The sequence below is a fragment of the Pteropus vampyrus genome, unplaced genomic scaffold (assembly GCF_000151845.1).
Source record: "Pteropus vampyrus isolate Shadow unplaced genomic scaffold, Pvam_2.0 Scaffold2, whole genome shotgun sequence".
NCBI lineage: Eukaryota > Metazoa > Chordata > Mammalia > Chiroptera > Pteropodidae > Pteropus > Pteropus vampyrus.
The window spans coordinates 17,799,417-17,819,611 of NW_011888783.1; the positions used below are offsets into that span (position 1 = coordinate 17,799,417).

Here is a 20,195-nt window from a genome sequence, read left to right on the forward strand (position 1 = left end):
GTCAACTTAAATTTTTCAAAGTACTTTAATATGCACTGTTGTCACCTCCTGTGAAATAGGTAGATGAGAAACAGCAGCTCAGAAAGGCTAACTCTCTCACCCCAAATCACACAATTAATATATGCTGCAGGTTTCATGTGAGCCCACATGTTTTTATTTTAAGGCCAATTCTTTTTATTTTATAGTGCTCTCTTGGGGAATCAAACCAGAGCTTTCTCCATGTATCAAAATATAGATAAGCCCATTCGACTTTGTAGTGGCTTTTCTTTCTTTCCTTTTTATTATATGTATGTATATACAATAAAGATTTAACATATATCTGAATATATATGTTAATTTATTTAGGTCTAATTAACATACCAAAAAGAACAGATCTTAGATGTTAGCTCAATGGGTTTTAACAATTGTATATACCCATTAAATCACCACTCACAAAAAGATACAGAACATTTCACCACAGAAAATTCATTCATGCCTTTTTCCAGTTAATCACTCTTCCCTTCCCCCAGGCAACCACTGTTCTGATTTCTGTCACCAATTTTGTTTCTTCTCAGATTTCACATAAATGGAATCATACATAATGCATTCCTTCATTGTTGGCCTCTTTCGCTTATATGTTTTCAAAAGTCATCCTTGTTTTTGTGTGTGTGTCAATAACTGTTTTTTCGTTTGTTTTATGTTTTTTGTTTTTAATTTTACTGAGCATTATTCACTTGTATGAGTCGACCCCAATTTGCTTATTCATTTTTCTGTTGATGGACATTTGGGTTGTTTCCAGTTTTCTTTCTATTATAAATAAGGCTGTCGTAAACATTCTTGTACAAATCTTTTTGTCAACATATGCTTTCATTTTTCCTGGGTGAATATTTAAGAGTGGAATAGGGTAAATATATGTTCAATTTAAAAGACACTGCCAGTTCTTTGACGTGGATGGACCATTTTATAGTCTCATCAGCAGTGTACAAGTATTCTGATTACTCCACATCCTCTCCAATGTTTCATAGTCTTAGTCTTTTTTTTTATTTTAGTCATTCTAATTGGTGTGAAATGATACCTTATTGTGGTTTTAATTTACATTTCCCTGAATCCTAAAGATGAGCATCCTTTCATGTGTTTATTGGCTGTTCATGTATCTTTTTTTGTAAAGTATATTTTCAAATCTTCTGCCTATTTTTTATTAGGTTATTCATATATTTTATTATTGACTTTTATGAGTTCTTTATACATTATGGAGACAGTCTTTTGCCAGTTATGAATATTTTTCCCAGTGTATGACTTGACTCTAAAATAGCTTAATGGTGTCTGTGGTTGTTAGACATATCCACAAAGTTAAGTGGGAAAAAATATAATGTCTTTTCAAGTCAACAGAGCAGAAAGTTTAAAAGTCTAAATGGACTGACTTATCTCTATTTTCTAAACATCTTTCTGGTAAGTACTTGTTTGTATGTTGTTAATTCTAATTAGAGCACTTGCCTAACTGATCACAGTACCTCTTTCAGAAACTGTATACTTATGAATGGATAGAAGTATGAACTCAAAATGTATTTATTGCTCAGCAAAGGGCCAACATAATCCCATCGTGTTGCAGGTGTTTCCTTAGCCTTGTGTGAACATACCTCCTGGAGAACACGTCCCTCCCCTTGATATCTTGCTTTCTGTCTGCATGGTGCTCTCACATTAGTTAGTGCACAACAGCTCCGTAAGGTAGATAAGGCAGTTGTTGGGATCCCTATCGTCATATTAGAAAATGGAAAGGTTAAGACCTGTCCAAGGTTACAGAGGTAACGACAATATAGGTCAACAGCTTTCCAAATCGAGAATCCTTCCAGGTTCTCATGCTTTCTCCCTTCAGCCTATATATACATGCACGTGTACACACAGACATACCCATAGTAGATGCAGCAAGAGGCCCACTTGTTAGTTGGAGCTTTTACTAATCCTGGGAGCCAAGATCTGTAGCTGGCCAGCTCCCTATGCTGTGTCATCCTCAGCAAGCTGAGCTCGCACATCTCTGAAGGGTTGTTTGGAAATAGTTTCTGCAGCTCCCATCCCCAGGAATTATTGTGGACCCAACTATATGCTTGCATACTTATAAGGGCACACATACGTATGCACACAAGTTAGAAGTCCATATATATGTATGTCAAAGTGGCTCATGGTAGGTGCATAGGAATTTTGACTCTTCCTTTACCCTAGTTAGGGATATTATAGTTTTATCTCTTCATATCCTAACACCCTGGCATATATCATCACTCAGCAATGAGCAAATTATAGTTTATTCCTTTTAAACTGCTCTCTATTATTTCAGAAAGAACCATAGCATTTCCTATTGCTTTATAAAAGTCTAAGAATGTCTAGTTGATGGTGCATGTGATACAGAGTCACTGTTCCTGTTCCCCGTGAATCAGTCCTAGTGACAACTGATTCTGTGACTTTTATTAGTTTTCTGATTATTTTAAATGCACATATTTTGTACATCTGTTCAAGGAGCTGGTATGGCCTTACATTGAGGTTAGATTTTCATCAGTCTCTGTGTAGAAAGACTTTGTAATGAATTGTTCAGATTGGACATTTTGTAGTTGGAGGGAAACAGTTGCAAACTATAAGAGACAACAAACAGATCAAAGAAAGAAGTAAATAGGGGACTTGGCACAGGCAAGGCTGGGCCACCAGCTTCTTTGTGGACCCTGCCTCTGGCGTAGGCTTGTGAGGGCCGGAGGTCGGATAGGCCGAATCCTTTGTGCAGCCCTTTGCCTTCAGCCACATCAGGGGCATGGTGACCTCTCAATATTACATTCTTTTCCTCCTAATGTTTGCTGTCAGCTTTAGTTGGTTTATATTCTCATTAAAAAAAATTATGTGATATAAGAGTAAATGGAAGTTTTTACATTCTTTTCTGTTGTATATAGGTAACCCTCATTTAAAATGAGATTTGTTCCCTCTATTGTGTCATTTGTAATTCAATTCTAAACAAAGAAATGACAGCTTAATACCAAAAAGTAAAAACATCTAAGTCAGTTTAAGTATTAATGCTTGTCTCTACTAAAAAATATAAGCAGCAATTTCGAAGGGGGAAATTTAGCAATTAGAAGGTTAAAAGCTAATTTGGTGATTTGGTGAGTGAAAAAATTCACAAAAGTATTATATAGAATGGTATAAGCAGCAGCAAGATGTCAAATTAGGCAGTATCCATTTAAGACTATGTAGCTGTCTATCATCATGATGTAATTGAAATTTTATATGTTTTGGTGTCTATTATTTCAGATCACTAGCTATATTCGGTTAGGTTTTTTGATGTTCATATATATATATATATATATATATATATATATATATATATATATATGTATGTATGTATGTAGGTAAGCTTTTTTTAAAGTTTAGATCCACAGATGACTAACTAGTGTTAACTAGTTTTTAACAATGTATTTAAAGTATGTAAATTACCAAATTTACCATGAGGAAGAATGTGTGAGAGAGAACCTAGTCTATAAAAGAAGCTATTAGACCAGTTCTGTTTCATGTTTTTTGGGAGTGTTTTCCTTTGGTTAGTCTTTGTTTTTGAGTAGTTAATACATTTATTTGATTCAGAATTAAAAAGGTACAATGGAGTGTGCTTTGAAAATTCTTTGTCCCAGCTATTTATCTCTTTTTTCAGGAGGCAACCAATGTTTTCATCTCTAAGCCATTCTGATTTTGATAATCTTAGGTAAATTTTGACATATTTGTGATCAATGGGTACCTAGTATTTTATGTTCTATTTGTGTCACTGGCATGATTTTATTACCTAATCTTATTGCCTGATTAAGAGCATATAATTTCTACTTAACTATTTTCTTATTGGGCATTTATTTATTTTTTGCTTAATTTTGTTGCTTTAAAAAGATAGCAAACATTAGCACATTTATAAAAACAAAAGTCCTTTTTTTTCATTGAATGTTACTATATTTTTATTTCATAATTTCACACTTCTGAAATTCTATATATTCAATGATTATATTGACTGTAAGCAGCATTTTTTTTTTCTGGTGAAAAGCTGTTGTTAAATTAATAGTAATCATTCATAATCAATAGAGTCTTAAAATGGAGGAGAAATGATATTTTCTTGTATTTGTTTCTCAGAGGGGAAACAGTTAAGGATGTGATAATATCGTAATCCTTGTTCTATGTTGCTAGATTTCTTAGCAGAGTGACTGAATTAATTGTAGATTTTATCGTCCCTTCCCCAATCCCCAGTTTACTATGTATGACATAGTGGTCAACCTCAGAGTTTAAAAAGGGATAGTAATGCATGTTGGTCATGTATGTTTTCCTTTAAGTGTTATAAAATATTCAAAGTTTAAGACAAATAGCCATCTTTATTTTTTTCTAAAATTATTCAGTATTTCCGGATAGTATTTGCCTACACATTCCTAGGTCTACTATAAGGTTTTAAAAATGTGCATTGACTTTGAAAGCATATATAGACTATGCGATTGCTAGTTTTCCTCCTTGAAATGTAGTAGAATACGTAGATATGAAACACACTCATAGATATGTGCCTTGCTATAGTGTCACTGTTTCATAGTTTACATGCTTGCTTGTCAGATTTTATATATATGTATATGTGTGTGTGTATAATACGTATATATATATAAATGCACATCAATTTAGTTTTGAGGTTATGTGCAATGCATTGTTGGGACTTAATATGTGTTCTGGATAACAGATCTTCAAAGCTTACTACCGTTAATGGGTTTGTTTTTTAAAATACAGTCATTTCCTTCTCTTAATTGTGCTATTTTAATAGAAAGCCTGTTACATGTACACTCAAAAAAAATTTGAAGAGTTGTTAAAAGAATACAAATCTCAATAAACCGGGAATTATTTTTGAAAAGGTCCGTGAGGGGAGGGGGTGGGGTGGATGCTGGTAGGAGTACTCCTGCTCTGTGGGACATTACAATTTACTAATGGTTAAAAAAAACGAAAGAACTTTATATTTATTTAAACATAATGTCCACATTTAACACATGGCACCCAGGGGTCGACATTGTCTGGTGGTGGCAAATTTTGAGGATTATAATCAAAATCTGTGGTTCTATTATTATTTTTAATCTGCTTTAGTTTAGAACATAAAGCGCTTTTTCCCAAAGATAGTCTTTGCAACCATTATTTAAACAAGAGATTTCAAGGAAGTAGCAAACTTTTTCAATTGGTTTGGTCTTTAATACTAGCCACGGGAGCAATTACTTGGATTATCATTTTAACATAATTTTCACCCAGCAATCCTTTTGAAAGTATTGTTTGCTTAGATTGAAACATTGAAATGCTTCCTCCTGCCTGCAGTGCAACAGATTAAAAGAGAAAGAAACACAGGCAAATCAACATGTAAAATTGGGTCAGTCGTCACGGGACCTGTGTGCCAGGCGTCTGGACTGTGTGAGCTGGGAGTTGCGGGAAACCCAGGGAGAGACAGCAAATTGCTGCACCCCTCCCTGAGCTTGGTGGACAAAAAAGGGATTAGGGCCCTGGGGAATCCAGGACAATAAGCTTCCCACGAAGAGGAAAGGAATCTTGTGTCAGTGTTGGCAGCTGTGGATGTTGATACGAGTGAAGGGTCAGGGTTGGAACAGAAGTAGTTGGGGGTGTAGAGCCCCAGGCCTGTTAGGAGAATGGGCTGGGACTTGTTGCTGCCTCTTGGAAGGAGGTCTGGGAGGGCTGTGGATTTTAGAAAAATGAACAGGAATGTGGGTGAAGGTAGAGTATCGAAGTGGCTTTGGATTCTCCACGTGAGTTTGTTTGTAGTCATCTTATACCTGTGGAATTACACGTTTCCTGCTTCACACGTGACATGCTATTACAGCGAAGTTATATATTAAATTATGATTATATGGATATTGCCACGATTATATAATATAAATAGATACAGGTGAGAGGATGAGGTGCAAATGAGATTTTTTTCACTTCACGAATGGACATATATATGTATGTTTTAAAAAATTTATTCATTTTTATATATCCTCATATACACACACTCGTGCGCTCATTATTTCTTTCTTACAGAAACCAAAAGAGTTTGGTAAACATTCTTTTTTTCCCCTTTACTAGGTAATGGATTTCAGATGCAAATACCCTGTCATTATCTAAATTCAACTTTCTGTCAGTCACCACTGGAGAGTGTTGGCTTTGGTTTGCCCATGCCATACTGGCGGTAACTGGGTGTTCCACTCCCCAGCTCTGCTTTAAAGAGCTTTTCTGGTTTTGACTTGAAATGATACTGAAATTGTCTAAATTCTCTCCTTTTGTGGGGATGTTAGCTGTGTAGCTGTCTCAGTTTTGCACAAGATAATACATTTTAGAATTTGAACCAGAGGAGGCTTTCCCCTCAGACTTAAGGTACCTCTGTGACACAAAGTTGTGTTAATTGTTCTACAACCCAACGAAGCAGAAGCAGGTGGCTGAGCTTAAGCGAACGCTTGCTAAGAAGAGGAAAGAAACCATTGTAGATCTGGATTTTAGCTCTGGCTCGTAAAAGACACCAAGCATCTCTTTCCCTTTCACTGGGAGCTCCCCACTGCCACATCTGGCTTCACTTTCGTTTTCCAAATGAGTTTATTAGTTTTGCCATTTTGGATATGGCTGGATTGGCCCTGGAAAGACTGGCCTGAGAAACACTCTTGACAGTTCAAGTAGAAACAAACCCAGACATAGATTAGCTTGGGCAGTTTAGGACCATCCCTCTGAACCCCTCCTGCACTGGCCAAAGTGTCGGACTGTCATTTCCCCCATGAAGAGGGAGGTGCTTTTCTTGGTTTTTCTTGGTTTCACTGGCAGTCATGCTCTGATTTGGAAATCTGCTTCTGTATCTCCTTTGCCTGCAGGCTGGTGGCTCTCAGGTCATCTTTACCAACCCATTGGAGATAGTAAAGATTCGCCTGCAGGTAGCTGGAGAGATCACTACAGGACCCAGAGTCAGTGCCCTGAATGTGCTCCGAGACCTGGGACTTTTTGGTCTGTATAAGGTAGGTAGATTCCCCTGGGTTATCATCTCAGTAGAGAGGTTGTAATGTACTCAATAGAAATGTGAAAGAATGTGTAAACCAGACTTATCCTGCCCCCCTCACCCCCAAAATGGAAAATCGAGCTTATCCAGCAGGGTAGTCCCTGGAGTAGACAATCAGACAAGGAAAAATCAGAACACTTCTATTAGAGGCAGTGGGATATACAGACATGCTCTCCTGTTGTCATTTTCAGGCTTTTATGAAGCCGTCGGCAGGGAGGCCAGCACTGCAGACCTGCTGGCTTCAGGCTTACAGGCTTTTATTTGATGGCAGGTTTGGGAAAAGTTTCTTTGGTGTTCTCTTTGGGCTGGTTTAGGACTTCAAAATAGTCTTGTTTATTTTGAGTCTGAGTTATCTCTATTGATATCTTCCCAGTAGGAACTTCTCTTTGTCTTAATAATTTGACCAGAGTGAAACAGTAGTGGAGTTTAGTAGGATTCAGGTTTTTAAGAAGTTAAGTGGAAGGATTTGTCAATAATGAATTCCATTAAAAAACAACAACAACAACAAAAAAAAAACCCAGTGTACTGTACTTTAGCAAAATGCCAGTCAACAGATTCCTTCCCTGCAGGTATACTTACTCCCATCATTACAGATCAGATGTAATGGAGCAGAAGCTATTATTTTTCTTAAACAAGGGAGAATATTTCTTTCCATTCGTTTGCCTCATATAACGGGGGGAATACGTAAATTTAGCTGCTATAGACAACTGTGTTTTCACAGCATCTGATTTATTTATAGATCCATCACTGTAGAAATGTGTAAATTGACTTTTGTAGCAGCAAATTAAAAATGAGAAATTCTCTAGATTAGAATCACACAGCTACCAGGCTCTTAGGAGACCAGAAAACCAATGATGCCTGTCTTCAGAGAGTTTTGTCCATTCCCTCCCTTCCACTGCCAATTTCCATCTTTTTTTTGGAATTCCCTTTGAGACTGAATTTAATATTGTTTCTCTCTGTATCGTCTTTCAGAAAATTCTGGAGGGTTTTTTTTTTTTTTTTGAACGTTTGAGTTTGTCTTTTAAAAAGACCATTAGGGAAACAAGAGCCAAAGATCAAGTATTTGCCTGACGAGGTAAAGCCCCGGGCAGTAGAATAGTGTGGGTTACTGACCAAGCTGAGGAAGGTGTTCATTTTGACCTCAGCCACTGACTGAGACAAGCTGTTCCTGGGTGGTTCTCTACTCCCATGGAAACCGCTTGCTAAAATATTTTATCTGGGTTTCCCCTGTACTGTCTTTTTAGGACATGCGGAAGATTGGTGGTTTCTTTTTCCCCCTGCCTTTTCCACTGCCACTACTTATAAGTTCTTACCTGGCATGTCAGGGGCTGTAGCTGATGTTGATTCATTTGGCAATTTGTTAGTTTTGGGGGCTGCCTTTGCTGATTGCTTTGGAATCAAGCTATTAATATGGGGTTTCCAAATCTGTCCCCTTCATCCCACACACATGCCCATCAAAGCACAACAGAACAAGCAGCTTAGAGGTTTGAGAATTGAATTTTCATTAACCTTAAAAACTGACTCTATACTGGAAATGCCAGAAAATTTTTGTCAGAATAAAATCATTGCCCAGTTAACTAACTTGGGCTCAAGGATCCACCATCCTTTCTTAAGCTTTTAGCCATCTATATTTCCCTATGTCCCACTTCTCCCCTTTGCCCTTCCACATGAGTCCCAATGCTATTTGAGGGACATCTCAGCCTTGTCACCCTGGGTTCCTCGGCATTCGTACCGTTTACACAACTGTTTTGCACTTATTTCCTCACTGTGTGACAGGGTGCCAAAGCGTGTTTCCTCCGAGACATTCCCTTCTCTGCAATCTATTTTCCTGTTTATGCTCATTGCAAAATACTTCTGGCTGATGAAAATGGACACGTGGGAGGTCTCAATCTCCTTGCAGCTGGAGCCATGGCAGGTAACTACAATTTTTCTTTTTAAACCAAAGAATCCTCCCTTTATTCTCTTCAAAAAGTACAGACTCTCTCTGAACTTTTCCCCTTTATTTCTGGAAGGGTTCTTGTTTGTTTCTGACTTAGTTTAAATATGATCGCTTTTTCTCTTTTGTGGGATGTGCTGTAATTCTGATGAGAGTTAATTACATTTGCATAATGTGGATAAACAGCTTAATGCAGCTTAGCAACTCAGAGCCAAATTAGATCTGCCCATCTAAATTGGGCTTTTCATCACGTGTTTCTTAGCCTTCTGTGCCCATGAAACCTTGGGCGCAGCCAAGCTAAGCATCAAGGTGGAAAAGTTCATCATTAAATCAGTTTCTTTGTTGTACCTCATGCTGATGCACAGGTCTAACGTGCCCTCACTTTCTATCTCTGTTCTTGGAATCTGGCTGATGTGGCTCAGAACTGAGCTTTTTTCATGAAGCTGTCTGGCCCTGTTCCTTCTGCCATGGTCCTTAGATCTAAGTAAGCAGTACTTCTTCAGCAAACCATCCCGTACTTGACTGGCAGCTCTTCTCTGTCCCTCAACACTTTCTGTCCTTTATTAATGGTTGTTTGCACGTTTTGCCCTCTGTACTAGGCTGGGAGCTCCTTGAGGGCAAGGGTTTCATTCTGTTCATCCTTGCCTTCTCTGTGGCCAGCACAGTAATATTGGGATAAATGTCAATCAGTAAATGTCAGTAGAACAAATGAAAACCTTCATCTGGTCTAAGAGACCAAATTAGGCACAAAAGAGATTTCATCTGAAAGAGAAGCCTAAAAAAGTGCAGGAAGGTACTAAGATGCTTCTTTCTGATCACAGGGGTGTAGAGTTGTGAAGGAGCTGACTTGGGATAGAAAGGGAAGAGCAGGGGTCCTTGGCAGCATCAGCACTAGGGAATGACAGAAAACGGAAAGGGCGTGTTTGCTCTCCATATAGCTGGTCAGGGATAGAAACATGAAGGGTGAAATGAACCCAGACATTGTCCCCAGGTGATCACGTAGCTCTGCCTGGGCTCATGGCCTGTGGAGCTCTCACCGGGTTCCATCTGCTGTGGCGCCCAGGCTAAACGCGGCAGGACAGCCTGAGCACTGAAGTGTGTTCTGTGGCAGGAGCCCTTGGTTCTCAGGGCGTCGGGGTGGACCATGTTGTTCTCGCCCATGATGACAGGGAATGACTTGTGATGATTAAGAAACTCTCCCAGGGAGGTTGGAGCCCTTATTTGGGGTTCAGCAAATCCCTCGTCCTCTGGCATTTGTAACTTCAGTTAAGTGCATGCGCATTTGAAAGCCAGCAGAGCTACCTGCTCAGCCTGAACGCTGAGTGCTCATCCAGCCCCTTTCTGGGACTCACCATAGTCTCCCAGTTTTAAATGGGGCCAGTAGATTTTCTCTCAAGTCTTTTCTCTGATCTTTCCAATCAACAGCAAAAACACAGCCAAAGAACAGCCTAATTGTGGACAGGCATTTTGCCAGTGCTTGATGGAACCAAGTAAATATTTCCGTGGAACCGTCAGCACAAACTTCTTGCCCACAGAAATTTGAAGTCAGTTTTTAGAATGAGAGATCAATATGTCTGATTTTTACTCGTGAAGCTTTGCTGGCAGGCACTGAGAATACTCAGAATTTCAGAGCATTCCAAAGACAGGCAGTTTACCTAATTTCACAAGTAAGGTGCAGGGCTGTGCGGAGGAGAGGTCGTTTGCATCCTTTCCTGACAAAGCCGCCATAAGTGCACCAGCTCTATCCACCTAGTGATGATCCAGTGATATTCAGTCCAAATTGTATCTCTTCCCCCGATATTGCTCCTTTGTTCTCTGTTTTGTTTTATAAGTAAAAGGTATGGTTGTGATATCTATCTTGTGTGTCCTGCTGATTAATCTCAACATGACCCCAGGGAGCTTGGGCACAGGGGATGGATGATTAGGCCTTTCCATGATCAGCCCCCCTGTTGTTCCTTAACTGGTTGCCTGGCCTCCTCTGCTCCTGTTGTAATGACTTCTGTCATACAGGCATGTCTGAAAGGAGTCACAGTCAACTCTTAAGTTAGCCCCTCAAACAGGTGAGTGGATATGAGTATTGATATTCACCTCTCACAGCAAGGTGACAAGAATCAGCAAAAAACACGAGTCTGATGTCAGATACATTTAGCAACTCATTCAATTGACATTTTCTTCATTTCTTATTTTACATGAAAGTACTCGTATCTTATTTAAGAAAAAAAAAAAAGGAGGTAAAAAATTGAAACCCAAAGGGGGAACACTTGGGAATGGTCCTATTAATATTGCTGCATTTCCACACACACCTCCCCCCCCCCCACACACACACACAGTTCTTTGGGATCATGCAGTGTAGTGATTTTCCCAATTCAGAAAGAAAAAAAGAATTTCACCTTGGCCACACTGAAGCAGCTAATAGGCATTTATATCCTTTTTCCATTAGTGCCCAGGCATCTATTCAAGAAGCTTTGAATTAAAGCAGTTAAAGTTGCTAATTGTATTGTTAGACGTTAGCAGTATTTCTGTCCTTTAGGAGGTACTTTGGATGAATTAAACGTGGCTTTCTCCTGAAAGGTGTGCCTGCTGCTTCTCTGGTGACCCCTGCTGATGTCATCAAGACAAGACTGCAAGTGGCTGCCCGTGCTGGCCAGACGACATACAGTGGTGTCATCGACTGTTTCAGGAAGATACTCCGGGAAGAAGGGCCCTCAGCTTTTTGGAAGGGGACTGCAGGTAGAGTCTGGGGCCACACGGAATTAGCGTCCTACTCGCCTTACTCACTGGTCGTCTTTGCCATGGTCACCCCGGCGTTAAGTGCCCCCCACTCTTGTCTCTTTTTTTCAGCTCGCGTGTTTCGATCCTCTCCTCAGTTCGGTGTTACCTTGGTCACCTATGAACTTCTCCAGCGGTGGTTTTACATTGATTTTGGAGGCCTGTAAGTGCAGCTGTTTGACTCCTTTATAAAGACGGCACCCAAACCGAACTAAGTTTTTGTTCGGCCTACAAAGGATTTTTTGGAACGCTTAAAAAGTGATAGAACAGAGAATTGATAGAACAGGACCAATACATTTAAATCATTGGGCTTGAGAAGCTCAGGGTTAGGGGAGAAAGACCTTGACAGAGTGACATCGTACACAGTATTAATCAGCTACTTGGGGAAAGTTTAGGGAGGCAGCAAATTAAAACGTCATGTGAATAGTTATCTTTTTTAGTGTAAGCAAATACTGAGCTTCAGAGATTTAGGTCCTTTAGTAACACTTTTGTGAACTTTCTTTCAAAGACTCAGTCAAGCCCTTTTACACCTCTGAGACTTCATTATTCATCATAATTATTAGAATAGGTATAGATGTTCTTAGAGCTAATTTGTTACAAATAAAACAAAGGTTCAAAGAGAGGTTATGCCTGTGGACATAATCACTGGTGAGACTTAGGCCAGAAATTGGGTTTTTGACGCTTAGTACTTGAAGCTTGCACTGAAAGAGAAGAGAAATTACTTGTTGAATTTGCTGGGTGGGAAAGGTTATACCCAAAGCAAGCAATTATCAGATCAAACCATGCATCTGAGTCTTTTACGTCATAAACCTAAAAACCGCTTTCCTGCTCAAAGGCCAGGTTGGGAATTAGCTGTTCAACCAAGTAGAGGGACTTACACAAAGAAAGAAAGAACAGCAATCTTAGAATTCTAGGCTTTTCTATACTTTCACTTTGTAAACGTAAGAATTATATCTATTTCTCTTTAAATAATTTTAGTAATAACCTTCATGAGTCTTTTAAAAGGTAGCTTTTTAAGTTGTCAAAATAAAAATGTAAACTTTTTGATTAATTTATGCTTGGTGCAGAAAATTTGGAAAGCAGGAAAACATGAAAGGAAATCATTCATAATCCTACTTCTCAGAGAGTGTTAATATTTAAGTGTATTTTCTTCTCATCTTTCTTTTCTGTGGGGTATATATATATCCATTGAAATTTAGGCCATTTGTCTTCTAAATCAAATATGTGAACATGTTGTTGTCAAAACCCTTATAAACCATAACTAATGCAGCGTAGATGACAAGGAAGTAGTTGAACAAACAACACTCTTTGTGACCCATGGGCCAGACTGAAATGTTCAGTTGTATGCCATCCTCAAGAGTCTTGAGCACGCTAACCATTTGCTTTCTCCTGTCAACAGCAAACCCTCTGGCTCAGAACCAACACCTAAGTCACGCATCGCAGACCTTCCTCCTGCTAGTCCGGATCACATCGGTGGATACAGACTCGCCACAGCCACTTTTGCTGGCATTGAAAACAAGTTTGGCCTTTATCTCCCCAAATTTAAATCTCCTAGTGTTGCTGTGGTTCAGTCAAAGGCAGCGACAGCAGCTCAGTGATGAGATAACTGTTGAGTGTGGCAAAACGGCACCCTGGAGAGGCCTAGGACAGCAGCCCTGTAATGTATCTAGTCAGCTGCATGGTGCTGACTGAGCTGAGGAGTCAAACTATTCTTTCTATATGACATATACATATACCTGTTTATAAAGTAATCATCTGCCCAGGAAAAAAAAAACACACAATGCAGTTTCAAGCTTTAGTCTTACATGTTAAAATGTTTTCCAAGCCTTGGCATGAATTAGTGTTCTAGACTGCTTTGCACAGCTTGCACTTATAGTGACTGTACATATTGTACATCTTTGTACAGAGACATCTTGGCACCTCATCCCAACCACATTTATAGAATGAAATGCAGTTCTGAGTGGCTTGAAATGTACAGAATGTTTTGAAAGTGTTTTATTAAGAATCACACGAAAATAAATGTATTACAATTAAATTCATTCTTATTGGTGACTTATGGACAAGAAGCATCAATATTGGATGTATTTAATTCTTAATTTGTTTTCCATTCTGGAATAAAAAAGTATCTGCTGATAAGAGGTATAACAAGACCAGTGCTAACACCATTGAATAATAGATCCTTTGGAAAAGATGCATGCCAGTGGATGCCAGAGGACCAGGCTAATGACTTGCGTGTGCTGATGTGTTTCCATTTGTATTTAACGTGTGTGTAGATCCTCCCCTGTTCATCAATCAAAAGGCATTTTCTAGACAGCTCCTCTCCTGTCAGTGTGCATATGCAAAGAGGGACGTCTCCAGCATTACTGGCTTAGTTTCGCCTTCCTCTGACACAGCAAGGCAAGGGCCTACCTTTCAAAAAAGTAAAGGATACTTTGGCAATTTTCCTTCATATGGATATGATTCCAGTAAAAAATAAAATGCACACCAAAATGTATGCATGGAGTTGGATTTTCCTTCATAAATATACTGATAGTGCCTTTTATTTTGATTCGTTACTCATGATCAATTTCCCTCTCTTCTACTTTTATAGGAAATAATTTGATTTGAAAAGGGCTATGGTGGAATGAGGGGAGGAAGAAGAAAGAGGAAAGCTCTATCTGTGATTTAGTGGGGTCTAGGTTCTTCCTTATGAATCCAACAAACTACTTATTCCAAAAGTCACTCACAAGGGTGTGATTACTAATTTAGATCTCAACATGCATCTTGACAGCCACATCGACGCATCACCATGGATGTAATTTGATGTGTAGCATCAGAATTTGTTTACTTTAGCAAAGTGCTTTGGGAAAACATTATTGGTATTGCCAGTGAGCCAGGGTATGAGAATGTATGCAAATATTTTCAAGGGGCAAGCCTGGAGATGGAGCGAGTCACTTAGTATCCTACACAGTGCTCATCAGTTGATGGCTGACAACATTGCAACACAACCGTAGGCTCTCTCAAGGCCCTGCAGGAATAAAGGAATTAGCTTCGAAAGCAAAGTTTTCAGTTGTTCTCATTGGAATGGAATAAATAGCAATACAGTTGTTTTGCTATTACCATCTCTTAAAAATATGCAAGTAGTCCATGGGTATGTTCTCTAAAAAGATTCATATAATAATATATATGTATGCAGAGTAAGATATGAAAGATACCCTTTTTACCCTGCATCTCCCTTCACCACTTCCTGCCCCATTTTTTATATATATTACCACATCGTTCTTCAAAAAACCTTTACTAATTTACTTTCCTACTGACAGCATATGAGAATGCCTATTTCTTTGCGACCTCAGCAAAAATGGATATTATCAGTCTTTTACATTTTAGGCAAATCATGACAGATTAGATTACTGTCGTTTTAATTTTCATTTTCCTAATTACTAGTGAGAGCGAATGTCTTTTCATATTTACTGGTCATGTGTATATTTTCTTATTGTGGAATGTATGTATAGAAAGTACATGAAACATGTATGTATACACAGATAAACACACATGCACATATATATTTTAAACAAATAGTCATAAAGAGAACATCCATGTAACCACACAAGTCAAGAAAGAGACTATTTCAAATACCTCATAAACTCCCCCATCTGTTCCTCCCCCTCATAGCCCACTCCCGACTCTTCAACACCATCTCTACTCTTCATTTCCTTGCTTTTCTTTATGAGTTATGCCATATATATCCCTAAACAGAAAATCTAGTTCCTGGCTTTGAAACTTATATGAATCAAACTATATTGTATACTTTTGAGACTTTTCTTTTGCTAAACATTATAAGATTCATCCATATAATTGTATGTAACTATAGTTTGCTTATTTCATTGTATAGATATATTACAATTTATTTTTCCATTCGACTCTGGGCATTTTGTATATTTGGGAGTATGCATTTCTAAAAGGATATATACCTAAGAGCAAAACCACAGAGGCACAGGGGTTGTTAGATTCAACTGTGCTAGATCATGTCAAACTACTTGTCAGAGAGTCGCATTAATTTACATTCCCCCAAGGGTGTATAATGTTATCTCATGTGGCTTTAATTAGCATATTCCATCAAGTGAGGCTGAATACCTTTCATATGTTTATATACACATCATTTTTTTAAAACACTACTAATTTACTTTCCTACTGACAGCATAAGAATGCCATTATGTTTATTGGCTACTTGGATTTCCTCTTTGGTGAGTGAAGTATGTGTTAAAGTCTTGTCCATTTTTCTCAGTAATTTGCAAGGGGTTCTTTATATATTCTGGATATTACTCCTTTATGAGTTGTGTTACAAAATCTTTTCCCAATTTGTAGCTTGTCTTTTCACAATGTTTTTGATATATTAATATTTTAATTTTAATATATTCAAATATATCAATTTTCCCCTTGTGGTTAATTTTATATTTCAAATCTTAAAATTTTTTTACTCTCTCCAGGTGATGAATATGGTTGATATTTCCTTCTTAAATGCTTTATAGTTTTGCCTCTCACAATGAGGTTTCATCCTATGTGGAACTATTTTTGGCCTGTTGTATGAGGTAGTACTTTTTCTTTTTTACACAGTTAGTCTGTTCTCCCAGCACTGTTTATTGAGAAGAAAACTCCCTTTACCTACTGTTTTCAAGAGCCTTCCCCGATATGCATTAAGGATTTTCTATGTGAAGACTTATTTCTGGACTGTTTGGTTTTTTTATTGGCCTTTTCCTGTGCCAGTATACACTCTTTTCATTACTCTAGCTTTTAAAAAAGTTTGATTCATATAGTATAGCACATCTTTTCACCTCATTTTTCTTCAAGAGCTTTTGACTCTTTTTGGTTCTTTGCTCTTCCATATCAATATTAGTTTGTCAATTTCCTCCCCAAAACTAAACAAACAAACCAAACACATTGAGATTTTGAATGGCGTTGCAATGACTCTATAAGCCATTGGAGAGAATTTACGTCATTATATTGGGCCTTCAATCCATGAACATGATATATCTCTTATTTAAGTCTTTTTAATGTCTTAATGTTATAACCATCAAAGAGGTCTTGGTCACTGTGTGCGTGTGTATTCATTCATTCCTATGGATGTCATATGTTTAGATGCTATTGTAAACTATATCTTTTTTAAAATGTCCTTTGAAAATAATTGTTTTTTCCCCACTTTTTATTTTCAAAAATTTTAAACATACAGAAAAGTTTGAAGAAGTAAAATTAATTCTCTGAATACCTTTCAACTAGATTCACTTATTTAAATTTTTCCCTACTTGCTTTATCTTTACAAATACATTTTTTTTTCCTGAATCATTAGGAAGTATGTTACAGACATCATGGTACTTCATCCTTAAGTACCATGATGTCCGTACATCTCCTAAGAATGAGGACATTCTATAATCAAGCAATATGATTATCACGTAAAAGATAAAAAATAACTTCACATTATCATCTGATATTTGGTCTAAATTCAAATTTCCCCAAATACTCCAGAAATGTCTTCTATTTCTGATGCAGAATCTAATCAAGATTGATGCATTATGCTTGGTTGTGCATCTCTAGTCTTTCATTCTGGAATAGTCCTCTGCTTTTTCATTTGTCCTTAACATTCTAAGTCATTTGTCTTACAGAATATCTAGACACTGTATAGCTATTCCCTTGTGGTATTTTGTCTAACTTGTCTCAATACTATAAATGGGAAGTTAGTCTAGTGGCCCAAAATTCCTTTTTAACAGCTTCACTGAGGTATTCTTTACAGAGCTATGTAACCATTACCACAATCCAATTTTAGTACATTTCCATCACTTCCCCAAACGTAAAATGTATCAGTGTTACTGTAGTAAGAATTTTACTGTTCTCCACATCTTCAACAACACTGTATTTTTTTGTCTATCTTTTATTATAGTTATTCAATGGGTGTGAAGTGATACTGCATTGTGGTTTTAATTTGCATTTCTCCAATGACTAATGATGTTAACATCTTTTCATGTGCTTATAGACATTCATGTTTAAGTCTTTTAACTATTTTTAATCAGGCTTTGCCCTTTTATTATTGAGTTTTAAGACTTCTTTATACATTCTTTGAGTCCTATATCAAATTTGAAATAATTTTCTCCTAGCCTGTTTTCTTAATGATATCTTTTGAAACAAGTTTTAAATTTTCATGAAGTCCCAATTTATCAGTTTTTTAATTTTATGGATCATATTCTTAGTATCATCTAAAAACTGCTTAAACCAAGGTCATCAAGATTTTCTCCTGTTTTCTTTGCAAAAAATTTATATTTTAGCTTTTATATTTAGATTTATGATCTATTTTGAGTTAATTTATGTACATGGTGTGAAAGGCCTGAATTCATCTTTTTGCATTTGGCTGTCCAGTTGTCTCAGCACCATTTGCTGAAAACTTATTCTTTCCCCAATGAATTACTTTGGCACTTTTGTCAAAAATGAATTGGTCATACATGTAAGGGTTTATTTCTAGACTCTTCAGCTCTGTTCCAGTCATCTGTATCAGGGATTGGTGCTACAATGAGAATCTAATACCTGATGATCTGAGGTGGAGCTGAGGTGGTGATGTTAGTGCTGGGGAGCAGCTGCAAATACAGAGGAAGCTTCTCTTGCTTGCCTTCTGTTGTGCAGCCCGGTTCCTAACAGGCCATGGACTGGTACTGGTATGCGGCTTTGGGGTTGGAGACCCATGATCTATATGACTGCACTTATGCCAGTATCACACTGCCTTGATTTCTGTAGTTTCATATTAAGTTTTTAAATAGGAAAGTGTAAATCTTCCACCTTTGTTCTTTTTAAAATTGTTTTGGCTGGATCTTTTGCATTTCTATATAAATTTTAGATGTTTGTCAGTTTCTTTTAAAAAGCCAGTTAGTATTTGGATAGGGATTTTGTTGAATCTATAGATAAATTTGGGGTGAACTGCTCCCTTAACAATCTTGTCTTCCAGTCCATGAACTTGGAATCTCTTCTTATTTAGATCATATAAAGTTTCAGCCATGTTTTATAGAGGTCTGGTACTTCTTTCATTAAATTTATTCTTAAATATTTTGTTTATATTTTTATGAATGGAATTTTCTTTATTTTCAGATTGTTCAATTAGTATATAGAAATACAACTGATTTTTCTATATTGATCTTGTATCCTACAACTCTGCTGAACTCACTTATTAGTTTTGATAGTTGGGTTTTGTTTTCTGTCTCATGTCTTTTTTCTTGTTGTTCCTCTCTGCCTCCTTTGCTACTTTCTTTTGTGTAAAATAGATATAGTATAACATTTCAATTCCTGTTTTTACTATTTTAAAAAAATATATTTTTAAGAGCATTTAGATTCACAGTAAAATTAGGTATATAGAAATTTCCCATATACCCCCTCTCTACACATGCATAGCCTCCCCCGTTATTAACATCCCCCACCAGAGGGGTACACTTGTTACACTCGCTGAACCTACATTGTCACATCAGAATCACCCATAGTCTACAGTTTACATTAGCGTTTGCTCTTAGTGTTGTACATTCAATGGGTTTAGACAAATGTGTAGTTACATGTATCTGCCATTATGGTATCATATAGAGTGCACTGACCTAAAAATCCTCTGTGCTCTATCTACCCACCCCGCTACATACACCTGGCAAACACTAATGTTTTTGTTTCCATAGTTTTGCCTTTTCCAGAATGCCAAACAGTTGGAATCATATAGTATGTAGCCTTTTCAGATTGGCTTTGTTCACTTAGTAATATGCAATTAAGGTTCCTCCATGTCTTATCATGGCTTAAGAGCTCATTCTTTTTAGCACTGAATAATATTCCATTGTCTGGATGTACCAGTTTATCCATTCACCTACTGAAGACATCTTGGTTGCTTCCAAGTTTTGGCAATTATGAATAAAACTGCTATAAATGTCAATGTGCGGGTTTTTATATGGACAAATTTTCAGCTCCTTTGAGTAAATACTAAGGAGTATGATTGCTGTATCATAAGGTGAATATTTTCAGTTTTGTAAGAAACCACCAAACTGTCTTCCAAACTGGCTGTACCATTTCACATTCCTACCAGCAAAGAATGAGAGTTCCTGTTGTCCACATCCCTATCAGCATTTGGTGTTGTCAGTGTTCCAGAGTTTGGCCATTCTAATAGGTAAGTAGTGGTATCTCATTGTTTTGATTCGCATTTCCCTGATGACGTATGATGTGGAGCATCTTTTCATATGCTTGTCATGTGTATATTTTCTTTTGTGAGGTGTTTATTAAGGTCTTTGCCCATTTTCAATCAATTGTTTCTTATTGTTGAGTTTTAAGAGTTCTTTGTATATTTTAGATAACAGTCCTTTGTCAAATATGGCTTTTGCAAATATTTTTTTCCCCATTCTGTGGCTTATCTTCTCATTTTCTTGACAATGTTTTTCACAGAGCAGAAATTTTTAATTTTAATGA

At 37.4% G+C, this 20,195-nt stretch overlaps 1 protein-coding gene across 1 annotated transcript in view; it reads left to right on the top strand.

The window, feature by feature from the left end:
- SLC25A12 (solute carrier family 25 member 12) overlaps positions 1 to 14,241 on the top strand; it is an 83,917-nt gene extending 69,676 nt beyond the window's left edge. The window contains exons 14-18 of the mRNA XM_011357586.2: positions 6,861 to 7,001; positions 8,819 to 8,957; positions 11,550 to 11,708; positions 11,820 to 11,910; positions 13,147 to 14,241. Of these exons, the coding sequence (XP_011355888.1) occupies positions 6,861 to 7,001; positions 8,819 to 8,957; positions 11,550 to 11,708; positions 11,820 to 11,910; positions 13,147 to 13,345 (729 nt within the window). The 3' untranslated portion in view covers positions 13,346 to 14,241. The remainder of the gene's footprint in view (positions 1 to 6,860; positions 7,002 to 8,818; positions 8,958 to 11,549; positions 11,709 to 11,819; positions 11,911 to 13,146) is intronic.
- The last annotated feature ends 5,954 nt before the right edge of the window (positions 14,242 to 20,195 follow it).